At 61.5% G+C, this 17146-nt stretch overlaps 1 protein-coding gene and 1 long non-coding RNA gene across 3 annotated transcripts in view; one reads left to right on the forward strand and one right to left on the reverse strand.

The window, feature by feature from the left end:
* The window catches only part of PDE8A (phosphodiesterase 8A), a 69615-nt gene that overhangs the window by 49227 nt on the left and 3242 nt on the right, over positions 1-17146 (forward strand). Inside the window, exons 8-21 of the mRNA XM_084869100.1 lie at positions 215-352; positions 1448-1530; positions 3034-3085; positions 3164-3206; positions 8438-8515; positions 9397-9467; positions 9642-9806; positions 10801-10849; positions 11016-11169; positions 12233-12431; positions 12792-13009; positions 14992-15124; positions 15648-15815; positions 16866-16995. Coding sequence (XP_084725226.1) covers positions 215-352; positions 1448-1530; positions 3034-3085; positions 3164-3206; positions 8438-8515; positions 9397-9467; positions 9642-9806; positions 10801-10849; positions 11016-11169; positions 12233-12431; positions 12792-13009; positions 14992-15124; positions 15648-15815; positions 16866-16995 — 1681 coding nt within the window. The remainder of the gene's footprint in view (positions 1-214; positions 353-1447; positions 1531-3033; positions 3086-3163; positions 3207-8437; positions 8516-9396; positions 9468-9641; positions 9807-10800; positions 10850-11015; positions 11170-12232; positions 12432-12791; positions 13010-14991; positions 15125-15647; positions 15816-16865; positions 16996-17146) is intronic.
* Positions 1-17146, reverse strand: part of LOC311614486 — a 45754-nt gene that overhangs the window by 13310 nt on the left and 15298 nt on the right. The window lies entirely within an intron of this gene.

The following is a 17146-nucleotide window of genomic DNA, read 5'->3' on the forward strand; positions in this document are numbered from 1 at the left end:
TCTGTCTCCCCGGCCCTGCTAACGGCCTGGAGCCTCCGGAGATCCTGGGAGAAGCCACCAGCGAGCGGGCAGCAGTGCCCCGCACTCCAGGGCCTTCGGGGGTTGTGTTCTCGCCCCCACAGGCCCTGCGGAATAGTCTCCATTGACTTTTTGCAGAATTTCTTTTCATTCACTTGATGCTTTTTTTTTTTTTTTTTTGTCTCTTCCCCCCCAGTATGTAAATCCAGCATTTGAAAACACAGTGGGCTATGAGTCGGGCGAACTGATAGGGAAGGAGTTGGCCAGAGTGTCTATGAATGAGAAAAAGGGGGACTTGCTCTCTGCCATAAACTCGTGCATGAAGATGCGCAAGGTAAGTACGAGGTTAGTACCTTTTTCTCCTTCCTGTCGCTCGTCGGGGAGGGAGGAGCCGGCGCGGCAGGCGGGAGCCGGGGGCTCCGTCTGTGGTTCCCAGGCTGCAGGTGAGGACACAGGCCGGGGAAGCACAGAGGGCCATTCCCTGGTGATCACAGTCCCTCTGACACGTAACCGTCACGGTTTTCATCTGTATGATGAGCTGATCTTTCTGAAACGGACCTAATGGCGGACACGGGCACGTGGTTCTGGGAGAAGAATGGCCAAGGAGGTGGCAGGTGCTCAGAACACCCGAGCCCAGCAGTCCTGAGCCTCGCTCGTGCCCAGGAGCCCTGCGCGGGCTCCGCGTGGCCTTCCCGCCTGGCCGGCAGGTCCCGGCGGCTTCGCTGAGGCGTCTGGGCGAGGGTTGAATTCCCTCTGCACTGGGCGCTGAGGAGGGACTGTCTGGTTGGAGAAGCCCAGCTGGTGCGTGCTGGCGCTGAGGCAGGAGGGAGGTGCAGGATTGGCCAGGTGCAAGGGTCTGGGCAGGAGACCTGAGCCACCGCGGCCACCCCGGCCACCCCACCGCAGGTCCTCTTCCGCCCGCTCAGCTCCCAATCCTAGGGCCTCCGGGCCGTCAGGGAGGCTGTGGGGCACCCTGGGAGTCGTCATATAGCGGGTTTATCCCATCATTCCGCCCCCTGCCCCCCCCCCCCCCAAAATAATACAGAGGTTCCCAAACCCACAACCCTGAGGGCGGTGGCAGCCCACATGCTAGTGGCCAGTGTTCCTCCTCTCTCCTTATGCCCGTCCAGTGCAGGGCCAGGGCTCCCTCCCCTGCCCCTTTCCCTCAAGGCAGGTCGGGGTGCTCTCCACTGGGGAGCCAGCAGGCAGCCACTGAAAACAGGCCGCGTGGCCTGGCGGCCTGGCCTGTGTCGGCAACCTGGGAGAAGGTGGACAGAGGCAGAGAGAGAACTGGCGGATGGTCCCAGCCGTGTTTGGGGTGGGTGGTTTCTGTGCTCATTGCTGCAGCCGTGGTGCTGACCCGAGACGGAGTGGGGGGCGCTCCGGGTGTGTCTGTGCACAGCCCAATGCTGCTGCGTTGCATTCACAGGAGTGGCAAGGCATCTACTGCTCCAAGAACGGCGATAACGTGCAGCAGAACGTGAAGATCATACCTGTCATCGGACAGGGCGGGTGAGTGAGTGAATGGACACGTGCTCCCGTCGGCACGCTGCATGTGGCTGACGGTACATGTGCTGTGAGTCCGTGTGTAAGTTCAGGGCCGCCTGCAGAAATGTGGGGGACAGACGTGTGACAGGTGAGGCGGCACCCCATGGCCTTCCGGGGGGCGCTCCTCAGGGCCAGATTCCGGGCCTCGGACACTGAAGTCAGACTTGGGATCAGTTTCCTGAGCTGTGTGGCTGATCTAATAGCCGTGTTAGCGCTGCATGGACCTGCAGGTTACATGAGGATAATGTAAACACCACCCCTTATGGAAACCACCAAGCAGAGTGACCACAGGTCGGAAAGCAGCGTCTGTCCGGAGCCTGGAAGTCTCCTGTGGTTTGTCTCTGAATCTGGCGTCAGTAAGAGGAATGATGGGAAAGGAGGAGTACGTTCTAGAACACCCAGCCGTAAACGTGCACCCGTTAGCGGTGGTGCTGTCCAAGGTGATGACAAGGGGATGCTTATGTAAGTGCAAACTCCCACCTCGGAGTGACAGGAAGAGGAGGAGGAGGAGGAGGAGGAGGAGGTGTGGCTTCCCTCTGCGCCCGCCTCACACTCCGTCTTGCCCCGCCACGCCCTGATGTGGGCACTGACCGTCGCCACTTTCCAGACGAGGAAACTGAGGCTCCGTGGTGGGGTTTCCGGCCCCGGGCCAACCTCCGCACAGACCGCCGGCTCCTGTGCGCGGTCCCAGGCTTCGCTGCGGCTGGCGATGCCTCGGGGAGACGCATCTGTTGGGCCCTCCGTTCCGGTTCTTTGCCGCCTTTTGTCCTCTCCACATTTTTAAAAAATATATATGTATATTTTTAAATATATTTTATTGACTTTTTACAGAGAGGAAGGGAGGGGGATAGAGAGCCAGAAACATGGATGAGAGAGAAACATCGACCAGCTGCCTCCTGCACACCCCGCACTGGGGATGTGCCCGCAACCAAGGTACATGCCCTTGACTGGAATCGAACCCAGAACCCTTCAGTCTGCAGTCCGATGCTCTGTCCACTGAGCCACACCGGTTTCGGCTTCTCTCCACATTTCTGTGTGATGAGTGTGTACGGACTCGATGAGCGAGGGGACAGGAAAGGGGAAGGAACAGGCGGGAGGGAGAGCCTGCGGCTTCCGTGAGGGGCTCTGGTTGCTTTGCCTTCGCTCCCACGAGTGACAGGTCCGATTGCTCAGGGAACCGGACGCGCTTCAGCATGTGGGTCGTGAGCACAAAACACGCGAGGTGACCGCAGCTCATTTAAAGAACGGGCATTTCTGTTTGTTACGACAACTTGGAAGGATTGTGTTGTGTTTACCGAAGAGTCGACCACCGTGCTGCAGGCACAGAGCGTGCGTGTGGAGACGCGCTCCGTGGTGGCTTGGCGTGGACCACAGGGTGCTTTTCTGATCTCCGGGCAGGCTGTGTATGTCGGAGGGATGCTCTTTGCACAATGAGACACAGCAATAACCCTTGTTCTCTGCTTGCAGAAAAATTAGACACTATGTGTCCATTATCCGAGTGAACAACGGCAGCAGTAAGGTGCGTGCGGGCCTCGGGCCGCCCGGCGGGGTGTCCTCCAGCAGGCGGCAGCACTGACGGCTTCTGTTTCGTTTCCAGGATGAGAAGATGATAGAGCCTGCTCAGGCTGACATTCACACAGGTAAGGCACTCTGTGTACGCCCGCTGCCCGGCGGGTCCGTTTCCCAGGCCCGGTCCCAGGCGCTGGCCCGAGGGCGTGCCCACAGGCGTCCTACGGGGAGCGCATGGCCACCTCAGTGCACGCGTTCCGTGTGGAAGCTGCTGAGTGGCGTGTGGGTTGTTGGCTGACCTGTGCTCTGGGACCAGGTCCCTGGCAGGGACAGCTTGTCTCCGACAGGAGGGCCGGGCCCTCAGACACGCCTCCGTGTCCGCTCCCCCCGCTGGTGACTGCCCGGGGCCCGTCCCGGGAGGAGACCGTCTGTCTCCCGTCCTCCAGCTCTGGGACGTGCTCCCAGCACCAGCGGCTCATTCCCTCCGAGCGGGCACCGTGCCGAGTGCCCAGGGGAAGCTGTGTCACCCGATGGGGAGACGTTTTACAGACAGAGTTCCCTTTCTCAGAGAAGGACACGGGAAGACCGGCTCCCGCCCGGCACCCCTGGGCGGTGGGGGCCGGCACGTGGGAGCGGTGTCCGGAGCACACAGGGCCGCGTGGGGTGGGGGCGCCCAGCGAGGGGTGAGCGGATCAGGTGGCGGACGGGCGGGGCCGTCCAGGCAGGGCGGTGGACTGAAGAGGCGGGGAGCCCTGGCCGGGAGCTCCGTGGGTGTGAGCATCGTCCCGATGCACCAGGGATGTGGGTGCATCCCCCGTCGGGGCTCACACAGAATCAGCCAGTGAGTCAGCAATAAGCGCAACAACAAACTGGTGTTTCCTTTTCTTTTTCCCTCCCTCCTTCCCTGCTTTCCTCCCTCCTTTTCTCCTTCCCTTCCTCCCTCTTCTCTCTCTCTCTCTTCCTTCCCTCTTTCAAAATCAATTTAAAAAAAAAATTTTTAAGAAGAGTGTGTGGAACGGAAAAGTATTCCAGGATAAGACAGGCACAGAAGACGGAAAGTCCGTGTGTTCTGGAAGGAGCACGGGTTCAAGTGAGCTGGCGTGGCGGTCAGTGTGCGGAGAGGAACTGGGGTCACGCAGGATCCCCTGGGCCTGTGGGAGCCGGGGGGCAGGCGTGTGACAGACAGGCGGGGGGAGGGACCGGACATCACTGTAGGCGGAGCAGAGGCCCAGCAGCCCGCGATGGCAGGAGGGAGCCGGAGGCAGGAGGGAGCCCGAGGCGGATGGGAAGGTGGTGGGACCAGAGCGAGGAAAGAAAGACAGCGCAGTCCAGGCGGGAGGCCGGGACGGCGAGGTGTGTGGCGGGCTGGGAAGGCGGGTGAAGGCGTGGCTCTGGGTTTGTGTGAGCTCGTGCTTATCCATTAGACAGTGTCACCATGCTGAGTGCCTGCTGGGCACCGGGCCCTTGTTCTGTGCGCTGCAGAGAGAGGGGCTGGGTGTAGTTTTGCTGCCAACAAAGCGTCCGCAGGCAGCTGGGATGTGGGACTGAGGAGACTGAACAGGGATGGAGGAGGGCGTGGAGATGGAGGGGCCCAGAAGGAGCTTGAGGGGAAGGTGGGAACCTGAGTCGGCTGGGTTGCTCAGAGAAGAAGGCGTGCAGAGCCAGAGGTGGCCTTCGCATGAGAGCTTACTGATGAGTAGAGAAGCAAAGGCTCAGGAGAGGGATAGAGGCGGCCGAGGGGCTGGAGGAGCGGGAGTGGAAGCTGCCCGCAGGCCCAGCGTGACCATAACCTCGCCCTGCAGGTCAGGGAGCCTTTCCTTGGGTATCTATATAAAAGCCTAGGAGACCAGCCAACCGAATGACCGATTGCTATGATGTGTACTGACCACTAGGGTGCAGATGCTCAGCACAGGAACTGCTGAGCTGTGGTGACTTGGCAGCTGTGGTTCTCAGATGACGCACCCTGAACCAGAGAGGAGGAAGCCAGATTCCGGGGTGCGTCACCCGAGAACCGCCCTCTCTCAATCCGGGACCCCTCGGGATGTGGGAGAGCTGGTTTTGACCCCATCCCGCAGGCCAGGCCGAGGGATCCCATTGGTGCACAAATCCGTGCACTGGGCTGCAGGTTCATAAATATGTAGAACAGCCTGGGAGGTGGGCAAAGAAGCTGAGTGTCAGAGGGTTGGATGACAGCAGGGAGCGGGCAGCCAGGGAGTGCAGAGCAGGGCTGAGCAGGCAGGTCAGGGCCGAGCTCAGAGTCCAGCTGGGAGGACCCGGGCCGCCCCTGGGCTGTCATTTTACCAGGTGACACCCTCAGGCGCCTGCATCTCGCCCCGAGTGAGCGGCTGGCTGTTCAGCCTTCCTCTTGGCATCTAACACTTTTTATCCTAAGGCCCTGCTGGTTGTCTGGCCTTGGGGGGCAGTGGAGTTACAGGCAGTGGACCAGCCGGGGTCCTTGGTTCCACACCACAAACACCAGTTCTTCAGCAGAAAGAAGTTTATTAGGAGGAGATGGGGGCCCACGGTGGGCAGGGAAGCCGGAAGCCGGAGCACCGTTCTGAGAGAGAGGGACCCAGGGGAGCTGGGCGCCCGCCTGTGGCCCCGGGAGCAGCATTCGGGGCCACCTCGGGCTCTGCCGGAGCCCCGGCACAGGCGCTGTCCGTCCCCTCCCGCCCCCCAACAGAATGGCTGCTTCACAGCCTCTTGTGCTGCCGTGGCTCGGGGGTGAAGCGCTCACTGGCGGCTTCCGCATGGGGAATGAGGCAAAGGCTCCCCCCTCCAGTGGGAGGTACAGGAAAGGAGCTCGGATCCTGGGTGTCCAGGAAACACACGGGTCCCAGCACGTGTCCCCTTTAACTGTCCGTGCTGTTCCCACACGACAACGTCACACCAGACACTCCGTGTGACGAGTGTCTGGTCCAGCCAGGCCTGACCTGAATGCCGAGTGCTCTGTGATGAGCATACTGAGCACGTGGTGCTTTGTGCACCACACGGGACACACACACACACACACACACACACTTCCCCGCGATGGCGACGGTGGGGATGGTGCTGGGACAGACAGGGGCCAGAGGACAGGAAGAGCATGTGGAGGAGAGTCCCTTTAAAACGCCAAGTAGAAGCCTGCCTCATCACCCCCCAGCCCGGTCCTGGTGCACATGCTCCTGCTGGTAGCTGTGACCACCACGGGGGCTCCACCTGCCGGTTCCTTTTCCTCTTGGCTCGCGGCGACTCTCCTCTTCTTCCCCCCTCCCTTCCCCCCTCCCTCCACTGTCCTGGGGCTCCTGCACTTCAGAATCCTTTTTCCCGGCCTGTGACCCCTCTAGACCACACCTCGTTCCACTTCCCACCAGTGCCTGGCTCAGGGCCCGACGCGGTGCCCGGGCAGTGTGCTGAGCGGACAGATGAGGATGAAGGAATAGCCAGTCACGGCTCAGCTTTGGAGGAGCACATGGTGTGGCCTGAGCCCCGGGAGCTGCGGAAGGAGACACGGGCTGGGGTGGGAGAAGGAGCGATGGGAGGAGGCAGTGCTCTGTCGGAGGCAGAGGCAGCAGGGGTCACGGCTGCTCCTGAGCCGGAGGGGAGCCGCTGGCCCAGCCCGCGGGGTCCGGGCCGCTGAGGGGAGGGCAGGCTGATGCACGGTGCTGACCGGAGGTCTGCGGGATGTGAGGGAGGGAGCTGGGCGGCAGTGGCTGTATCCAGTGGTGCTCACCTGTGCACAGGATGAGCAGGTGTTGGGACGGCAGACGTGAGTCTGTTGAGCACCTGCTATGTGCTGGGTGGTGCTGCCACCTGGGAAGGGGACAGGAAGACCCGTGTGCTACTCATTCCCAGCGGGGCCGGGCAGGGGGTAAGGAAGCAGTGGTGTTGGGGAGATGGGGGCATTAGGGGGAGGTTTCTCGAAGGTCCCACTGGACTGCATCTGCAGAGGAGGCGGCAGCTAACCAGGTGGAAGGTGGCCTGCGAGGCTTGCTCCTCTGGGGGAATGCAGTCCGTGCCAAGACGTAGGGGAAGGGGGGGGGGGGAGTAGACCAGCAGTCACAGGGGCCGATGGCGAACTGAGGGGTCCAAGGATCACAGGGCCCTGGGCGCCACACGGGAGCTCAAGTCTTATCCTAAACACCACGGTGAGCCGATGAGCCACTGAGAGGCTCTGGTCGGGTTACTTAGGATCGCTGGGCTGCCTTTGGAGGGGGGAGGCAGGGGCCGTGGGACCGGGAAGGGGTCTGTGGTTATAATGGAGGATCGGGCAGATTACAGGGTGCTTAGGAGATGGAACCCAGACGTGCCCGAGCAGCAGCGGCCGTGGGAGGAGGAGGAGAGATGGAGCTCCGTGGCCTGGGCCACGGCGGGCTTGGGGGGGGAGTGAGGATGTGAGCCCAAGCGGAGGAGTGAGTGACAGGAGGAAGGAGGGCTCCTGAGGAGATTGTTTTCCGGGAAGAGAAGGAGGGCTGCCGGGCAGTGGGACACAGGGACAGGCCGGTTGGGGAAGAGGGACCGGGAAGAAGAGCAGGAGACGGGAGGCAGGCCAGGAGGTGGACTGTGTGAGCAGGAGCTTCCGGAAAGGGGTGTCTGGGACCACAGGCTGTGGGGTCAGAGTGGACTTGTGTCCTCCGGCCGCAGCAGCCAGAGGCCGGCAGGGCCTGACCCACACGGTGCACAGGAGCACGGACAGGGAGCCGCAGGGCCTGACCCACACGGTGCACAGGAGCACGGACAGGGAGCCGGCAGGGCCTGACCCACACGGTGCCCAGGAGCACGGACAGGGAGCCGGCAGGGCCTGACCCACACGGTGCCCAGGAGCACGGACAGGGAGCAGGCAGGGCCTGACCCACACGGTGCCCAGGAGCACGGACAGGGAGCCGGCAGGGCCTGACCCACACGGTGCACAGGAGCACGGACAGGGAGCCGGCAGGGCCTGACCCACACGGTGCCCAGGAGCACGGACAGGGAGCCGGCAGGGCCTGACCCACACGGTGCCCAGGAGCACGGACAGGGAGCCGGCAGGGCCTCCGGGAGCCCCACGTGGACGGCACAGATGGGCGCTTCCCAGGCCGCACGTCCCAAAGTGAGGTCCCGGCCGGTGGGGGGTGCTGACGAGTGGATGTGAAGTCGGAACTCCTCAGATCGCTATAGACTGAGGGGGACGGGAGGGGTTTTTGAGCCCAAAGGGGAGAAGCCCTTTACGCAAACACCAGGTCTCCTGAGGGGCACGGGGCACTGTGCCGTCCACGTGGGGCTCCCGGAAGCCCTGCCGGCTCCTGCCCGTCCTCCTGTGCACCGTGTGGGTTTCTTACATGTATTTTAACGGTGACTGGTCATTTCCACCCCTGATGAGGCCATTTACCGCCTGCTCCCACAGACAGCCAGTCAGGCAAACACAGAGACAAGAGGAAAAGCTCCCTGGACGTCAGGAGTGTCACCCCGAGAGCAAGCGAAGGTAGGTCCCCAAGACGGGGAGCCGGTACCCCCGGTGCTGCGCACGCGGACCTGGGGCTTCCCCTGCTCAGCCCCCGCCGCTGTCACCATCTCATTTTTAAACGAGAACAAGTCCTCCTGTGACGCCGTGGAGAAGTAGTGGTTGTTACTTTTGGTTTAATGGCCGCATCGGGGAAGGCAGCACTATGCCGGTCACCACGTTTAGACTGAGTTCTGTTGGTCGCCAGCATTTAGAGCGTTTGGGAGCCTGGGGTGGTGCTGCCCCTGGGCCTCCGCTGGGGCACGGGAAGCCGCCCCGGGCTGGAACACTGGGCCCTTGAAGGCCCGACAGCGGGGCTCTGAGGGGACACACAGAACCGTGTGATACCCGTCTTCCCGCCTGCGCTCCGCCAGCTCCCCCAGCTCAGCCGCCCCAGAGGAGCCCCATCCGGCAGGACCAACAACTAAACAAACTGGAGCCTCAGAGCTGCCGCTCGCTGGGTTGAGGTGCCGCCCTCATGAGCCTGGGTTAGGCGGAACTCATGGGTTTTGGTTGACGGGAGCTGTGCCTTAGCTCCGGCGTGTGGGGCGCAGAGAGCCCGTGTGGCACTGTCTCCCGGGAGCAGGGAGCCGAGCATAAACACAGACGAGGCTGCGGCCTTGGCCTGCGGATCCTTTCCTGTTTTCTCTGACGTCAGACGTTCCGTCCGGCCAAGTGCATCCTGGTGCCTGGAGCCGGCTCGTTAGGATGGGAAGGAAGCCCAGCGGCCGGGTCGTTCTGCTCTTACCCCGCACCGTGCGCAGAGAGCCCGTGTGCAGAGAGCACACGGAGGCCGGGGAGGAGGGGGACATGGAGCCCGAGCTGTGCCGGCCCTGACCTCTGCCCTTGGGCTCTCCCCGCAGTGGCCACCCAGAGACGACACTCCTCCATGGCCCGGATCCACTCCATGGTCATGGAGGCGCCCATCACCAAGGTGAGGAAGGGTCTGCACGCAGCGGTACAGCGCCCCCTGGCCGTGGAGCCCTCCTCAGGCCGGGTGGGGGACTGCTGGCTGGTCGGGGTTGGCCTGGGCACCAGGCGGCCTGACTCTGGCTGCTTTCCCGTGGTTTGAAGGCTGTGAGCTCGTGTCTTTTCTCCCTTGCTGTAGGTGATCAACATCATCAATGCTGTCCAGGAGAAGAGTTCCGCGCGTGTGACGGAAGCCTTAGACCACGTCCTGGAAATCCTGAGAACCACTGAGCTGTATTCACCGCAGTTTGAGGCGAAGGACGAGGATCCTCACGCCAACGACCTCATTGAGGGTCTGATATCTGTAAGTGTGCTGGCTGGGCTGTGGCTGGAGCCCGTTGTCTGTGCGTGGCTGCTACACGGGGCTCGCTGCCCGCCTGGCCACAGCCTCCCTCCCACCTGCCGCCTCCGCCCAGGGCTTGGCGTGGAGCAGAGGAGGGCAGTCTGCTGAGCCAGGACCCCATTTTTGCTTAAAGGTCCTACAAGCAATTTACTTAAATAAAAAATTGTTTTAAAGGTTTTTAAAATGGGGGCAGAAAAAAAGAAAAAAGCTCGATGCTGCATAGAAGCAGAGAGAGGCCCCAGGGAAGGGCCCAGTTTCCCTTGCCTTCCTGCCCGCCTGGTGGCTTCACGGGGAGAAGGGCCGTGGCCGTGGGCTCGTGAGGGTCCCACGTGCTCTTCCGGCCCTTCTCGGAGAGAGGTCTCACACGGGAGGAACAACGGTGAGGAAAACAGATCCGTCCGTCACCATCCGACACCTCTGTGTTGGTCAGAAATAAAACTTGCCTTGCCTTTCTGCTTTCTGAAGTCACCTGACATCTTAAACATTGGGCTTCAGGCAGGTTCTGGTACCGCCCCAGCCCCATTGTCAGGGCGTCAGGACTGCGGAGAGAGAGCGAGGTTCCCGGTGGTGGGGATGTGTGGAGACTAAGGTCTAACGTGGGCCTGGCCTGTTGATAGAGGCCCTGCCTGTGGGGAGGGGACAGTGACACAGGACGGGGTGGGAGAGGGCCCGCAGGATAGGAGGGGCGGAGTAGGGGGCTTAGAGGGCCAGGAAGATTATAGGTTTTTCCAGAGGACACAGAGCCTGGTGTCCATTAGGGTGAGGAGGATGGGGACGGGGAAAAAGAAACCAAACGATCCGGAGTGCTGCCAGTGCCAAGCGATGGAAGGGATGGGCCTGGAGGTGTGTGAGGGAGTCTGCCCCACTGCCCTCTGGGAACAGCTGTCTGGGGTGGGGAGTGTCACGAAATAAAGAACAGCTGTGACCTCTCTCTCTCTCTCTCTCTTTTTATCAGGATGGTTTTCGAAGACTATCTGGGAACGAGTATACTCTCTCAACACATGGTGAGTTTTCCTTGTTCACATTACAGTCCAGTTTAAATGTGAAATTAGTTTTCCTCCTCTGGAAGGTGTTTCTTGGTTTGTCCTAAAAGCCCAGAAACAGCCCTGACCCCGACCGCGCCCTCAGGAGTGGGCCCGTAGAGCCTGACACCGTGCTCCCCACCCGCAGCGAGTCCCCTCCCCCCGGACCCGCAGCAAGTCCCGCGCGGCTTCTTTGCCTCCGGGTTCCTCCACCACGTCCCTTCACGGATAGCCCAGGCCATGGAAAACGAGGAGGACTGGGACTTCAGTGTGCTTGACCTGGAGGCTGCCACTCAGAAAAGGTGAGCCCACTTGGTCCTCGCCAACAGCTCGGGCCGAGGGCCGGAGCGGAGCAGCCCGGAGCGGGTTTGCACAGAGCTGGCCCGGGCCTGGGGGCGGCTCGGGAGGAGTCACCGGGAAGCCAGGGAAGAGGGCCTGGTCACCACAGCGGACTCTCGGGAGCGCGAGGCTGGCTTCTCCAGAGAGCAGGCGTTTCTCCGGGAAACACGGGTGTTGGTCCCTCCTGGAGGTGTGGTGTGTGTGTTGGGATCGCAGCAGAGAGCCCACTCAGAGCCTAGAACCAAAAATGACAAACACACAGCACACGTTGGAGAGGAGCTAGCCCGGCCTCGGTTGCTGCGTTGGCGACAGGCATGGCGACGGGCCTGCCTTTACTTGTGCACCTGCTGGAAGGACTGGAACCAGCGGGCGGACGTGGCACACGGGCGCGTGGAGGGCGGGCAGTCGGGAGGTGCGCTCCTTGGGGGTCACCAGGGGACAACCGTGGGGTCGCACCCCATCTGGGGGAACCTGCCCTGGCTCCTGTTCACTGTGAAGCAGCTCAGAGACGTTCTCCTCCCACGCCCCTGGCGTGGCACAGACCGGGGGAAAGAACCCCACGGCAGACAGGCCTTCGAGCTCCTGCTGCCGCTCCAGTGGCCAGGCTTCCACGGGAAGCGGCCACGGCAGCTCAGGTCCGGCCAGCCCATCGCCTCGGCACTGCCTCCGCCGAGCCACGTCTCTGGCCCTTTGAACCAAAAGCCAGGTCACCTTCTCAGGGGAACCTCCTCACGTGCAGTCCACCTGCCGATTGTCGAGACCATCGAGGCGGGTGACTGGCTGGCTCTCGTGGGGCCGTTGGGAACTGTTGCATATTCAGGCGGGGTACCCAGCCAGTGCACAAAGGAGAAGGTGGGGTTCAAGGCGGCACCTGAGAGCTTGGCCACAGACAGGCTGGTTCTGAGGAGCCGAGAGCAGCGGGCGTCTCCCAGGAGGCGGCCCCTGCCTCGCCCTCTGACGTCGGACTCGGGTTTGCTGTTCGGGGCGAGCCTGTTGCCACCCTGCTGTGACTGTTTCTCCCAACAGACCTTTGATTTTTCTTGGTCTCAAAATCTTCGCTCGCTTCGGGGTCAGTGAATTCTTGAAGTGCTCGGACACGACGCTGCAGCTGTGGCTGCAGACCATTGAGGCCCATTACCACCCCTCCAACCCCTACCACAACTCCACCCACGCCGCCGACGTGCTCCAGGCCACCGCCTACTTCCTCCGCCAGGAGCGGGTCAAGGTGCCTGTCTGCCCCCCGCCCCAGCTCCACGCAGTGGGACCCCTTGTGGCCTGGAACGGGATGGCACTGGGCAGTCATGGGGCTGGTCCCCAGGGAGAAAGGCAGCGAGAACAGGAGGGGCTGATTCTTTCACGCCTCTGCTGGGGACACGCCTGCCTTTGGGCAAGTCCTTAACCTGTGTGAGTGACAGTCCGGTAACTTCCCTAAAAACTCTGCAGACACAGCTCTCCCAGTAGCGACAGGGAAGCTGGGTTTGCTCAACAGAAACCTGAGCTCCTCTGAGCTTGCAGCCGGAGGGCAGGAGGAGGACCAGAGCCCCCGCTCGGGCCGCGCGGCTCCTAAGAGCGCTCTCGCTTTCAGCGCACGTTAGACCCGGTGGACAAGGCCGCCGCCCTCATCGCTGCCGCCGTCCATGACGTGGACCACCCGGGGAGGACCAGCCCGTTCCTGTGCAACGCGGGCAGCGAGCTGGCCGTGCTGTACAACGACTGCGCCGTGCTGGAGAGCCACCACGCCGCCCTCGCCTTCCAGCTGACCCTCCGGGACGACAAGATCAACATCTTCAAGAACCTGGAGCGGTGAGGGCCGGAGGAGGGTGTGGGTCTCTCTCTCCCGGGGGCTTTGTTCAGAGGAGCGCAGCCCCTTAGGACATTTCCATCCTCTGAAACTATCACACCCAGCCTGGCCGTCTGGCTCGGTGCAGAGCGTCGGCCTGTGGACGGGAGGGTTCCAGGTTTGAGTCCAGTCAAGGGCATGGGCCTCAGATGCAGGCTCCTCCTCGGGCCAGGCCCTGATTAGGGCTCATACAGGAGGCAACCCACTGATGTGTTTCTCACATCAACGTCCCTCTCTGTCTTTCCCTCTTCCCCTATTAACCCCAAAAGTCAAAGAAAACACATCGCGTGAGGATGAAAATGTCAAACTCATTTGCAGTCACTCCTTACCCAGCCCTCCGGCCCAAGGCCACCACTGAGCAGTCCCGTCTCCACGGACAGTCAGTGAACGGAAGCGTGCTCACTGCGAGGGCGTGGTGACTGCTTCTTCCACTCAGCACAGCTCCTCTGCGTCCTGACGCTTGGCCAGGAGCGGGGATGCTGACGTCGGAGCCTTAGACACTCAGAGCGCCTGTCCCGGCCTGGGACACGCCCTCTGCCCAGCAAGTGTCTCCTCGGCTCGGTCCACCCGCTACTTCCCTGGCCCCTCAAACTCATTCCTCAGGCCCAGGTCCCTTTTGTAGCGCTTACCACATTCTTCATTACTTGTCTAATGTCTGATTGGATTCTAAGTTTTTCACTGATTGACAAGACTGAAAAGTCATGCACTGTGGGGGGAGTGTTTGGGGGGTGCCCTCAGCCCGGCCTGCACCCTCTCGGTTCAGGAACCCTCGCTCCTTAGCGCTGCCTCGGAGGCAGGAGAGGCACTGGCCTGGCTTCTGGCTGAGTGGTGCTCCCCGTGGGAACACACTGACCACTAAGGGGTAGCTCACGTGTTGAGCATCTGCCCCCTGGTGGTCTGTGCGCATCATAGCAACTAGTCATTCTGCCATTCAGTCAATTTGCATATTACCCTTTTATTAGATAGGATAGGATTTTAGAGAAACGTTGATTTGTTGTCCCACTTACTGATGCACTCATTGATTTTTTTGTCTGCCCTGACGGAGGATAAACCTGCGCCTGGCTTATGGGATGACGCGCTAACCAGCTGAGCTCCCAGCAGGGCCGAGCGGATTCCCAAGCCTGTGCTCACCACTGGCCCCTTGGTGTCCAGTGACAGGGACTGGACATCAGAGGGAAGGAAAAGTGTTTTTGTATGTCTATTTGTTAATGATTGTATTATTTCCCGTATGAACAACTGTACTTAAAGTACATCTTCATTTGGATTTTGGAGAAAAGTTTTAATGCGGGATTTTATAAAAAAAGACTCCTAATTGTACTCAACTCCCTTTGCCACGTCCTAGCATTTCGAGTGGCTTTAAAGCAGGTTTTATTCAGTCACTGCGTGTGTGTCAGTCACCGCTGGGGAAGGACACGGGCCCTGATCACTGACCGTGTCCGGGGCAAGGAACAGAGTGACGGAGAACGGGCAGAATGCAGGTTTCATTTCACATTTTCGAGTTTTTAATCCTATGGTTGCGTCCTCAGAAAATAGGAATTTGAGAGTAATTGGAAGCCGGTGCTGGGAGGAGGCGCAGAGCACTCCCTGGACAGGCTCAGCCATCAGGGCTGGGTTTCTGGGCACAAAGCCGCTGGGTCCGTGGGTGGGGCCAGTGCTTCACAAGCACAGGCTCTGGTTCCCCTAGCCACGCTACGTCCGTCCGTCCGTCCTTCATTCCGAGCACCGGGTGCTGACACGGGGGTGACGGCGTCTGGTGGGGTTTCCCTCGCTAAGGTCGGGTGCTCGCCTGTAACTTGCCCGTCCTTCTGAAGTGCGCCTCCCAGGGGTGTCAGGGCGCTAGCCCCAGGGGACTCACGTGCCGGCTCACAGGCGGGGCTCCGGAGTCCCTGCCTGTCCGGTCCGGGGGTGCGATCTGCAGCGGCCTCTCGTTTGTTCCCTGAAACAGGAGTGACTACCGGACGCTGCGCCACGCCATCATCGACATGGTCTTGGCCACGGAGATGACGAAGCACTTTGAGCACGTCAACAAGTTTGTCAACGGCGTCGTCAAGCCCTTGGCAGAGCTGGAGGAGAGCGAGGTGAGGGCCGGCTGCCAGGGAGCCTGTGCGGGCTCCTCCCCCTGTGGTTGGCTCCTCGAGTTTGCTCTGTCCGTCCTCACGCCGGATCCAGGGGAGATTTTAGAGAAAGCACCGATTCTTTCCTAGATCCTCTTCCTCCGAGGCCCCCATAGCCACCACCTCGCTCCGGGCACTGAAGCCCGTGCTACCAGCTCGCAGCCTTTCCCACCGCGGCCAGCACCCCGTCCTGTGAGCTAGGACCCCAGTTTACTTCTGCGCTCCTGTCTCTCCAGCTTATTACCCTTCTCACGTCCTGTCGAGGATCTGGCTTCCCTTGCTGGTCTCCTGTCAGCCCGCCCCAAGGATGCAGTCGTCCTGCCTGGCCCCCAGGACAGAGCTGGTTGTGGCTCCTGCTCCTGCTCCTGCCCCCTGCCCGCCACAGAGAGACACCACGCACAGTGCCTCGTGCTCGCAGTGGGGCCGGGCCAGTGAGGCCAGGCGGCTCCCGGGCCCACTCTGATCGCTCTGAATGTCAATGTCCTAGGACAGTGATCTAGACCCCGATGCCTTACACCTGATGCTCAGGACCCCGGAGACCCGGACTCTGATCAAGCGGATGATGATCAAGTGCGCCGACGTGTCCAACCCCTGCCGGCCCCTGGAGCAGTACATCGAGTGGGCTGCTCGCATCTCGGAGGAGTACTTCTCTCAGGTCAGACGCTGCCTCCATTTCCACTTCCCTGGGGGAGCCGTATCCGTGGGGCGGCCGTACATTCGCTCACGTCACAGCCTCTCAGCTGTGAGAGCTCAGCCACTGAGCACCGAGGAGCCCGTCCGTGTGACAGCCCGTCCGCTCCCGCCGGCGGCCTGAGGGGCATCGCGGTGACTGACAAGGCCGCAGGTCCCCAGGACCCACCTCACCGGTGGGAAGGGCCGCTGCCACTTCTCCCAGACCTGCGGGCGGTGGACCCCCCCGGCCCTGCCCTTGGGAAGTGTTCTTGGGGTGTAACGCTGCAAAGCGTAGATAAGTTCCATTTCTCCCATCAGTTCAGTGCAGGAGAGAGCAGAGAGGATCAATGGAACGAAAAAGTTTAAATATTAAGTCCTCAGTCCTACACCCTCTCCCATGTTAACGCCCTCCTTATTCGGAATAACACAACATTCCTTACTCTGACCACTGTTCCAACACGCAACAGCCAAGACCGCAAGGCCATGCCAGTCCCTCCTGGTCCTCAGGCGCCTCCCTCCCTCCCTCCTGTCCGTGTGCGGTGACCTCGCCTCCCCCCGTAGCCACCGTCTCCTGGATCCGCCCGTCACTCCCATCCGCACAGGCAGCTTCCGGTCCTGTCTGACCGGGGCAGGAGGCAGGGAGGGGCTGGTAGATGAAGTCTGTAGTCGGTGCAGGGATGTAGCCTCACCACCGCTCCCCCACCGCTCCGTGCCTGCCGAGCGCCCTGTTCACTCGTCGGCGGTCAGCACACTCCCAGTCCGGCACGCCGCTCAGGGCGGGAGCTGTGTCACTGAGGCCCGTGTACACGGCTGTGACGTTCTAACGACGCGCGACTGCACAGAATCTGAACTGAGGAGCTTCGGCAAGAGGCTCCCAGGGGATGAGGATGAGGATGTGGGGTCCTGAGGCCCTCTGGGCGCAGGCCCCACTCGGGGAGCAGCCGGGGGCAGGGGCTTCTCAGCACTGGCTCCCTGGGCTCTGGGCGAGGGACAGGCACTGAGACTTGTACTTCTGGCATTCTCTGCTCTGCAGACTGAGGAGGAGAAGCAGCTGAACTTGCCTGTGGTGATGCCAGTTTTTGACCGAAACACCTGCAGCATCCCCAAGTCCCAGATCTCCTTCATCGACTACTTCGTCACAGACATGTACGACGCCTGGGACGGTGAGAACTCCGGAGGCCTTGTCCTCTGTGTCCTCCGTGTCCTCCGTGTGGAACAGGCTGTGTCTGTATGTGACGCCAGGCTATGCTTGGGGCTTAGACTTTCCAGAAAGGCGGAGGTGAACAAGCTATCGCCCGGGTCCCCGGGGGCCGG

This window comes from Pipistrellus hanaki (assembly GCF_964339955.1).
Source record: "Pipistrellus hanaki genome assembly, chromosome: 21".
NCBI classification, from domain to species: domain Eukaryota; kingdom Metazoa; phylum Chordata; class Mammalia; order Chiroptera; family Vespertilionidae; genus Pipistrellus; species Pipistrellus hanaki.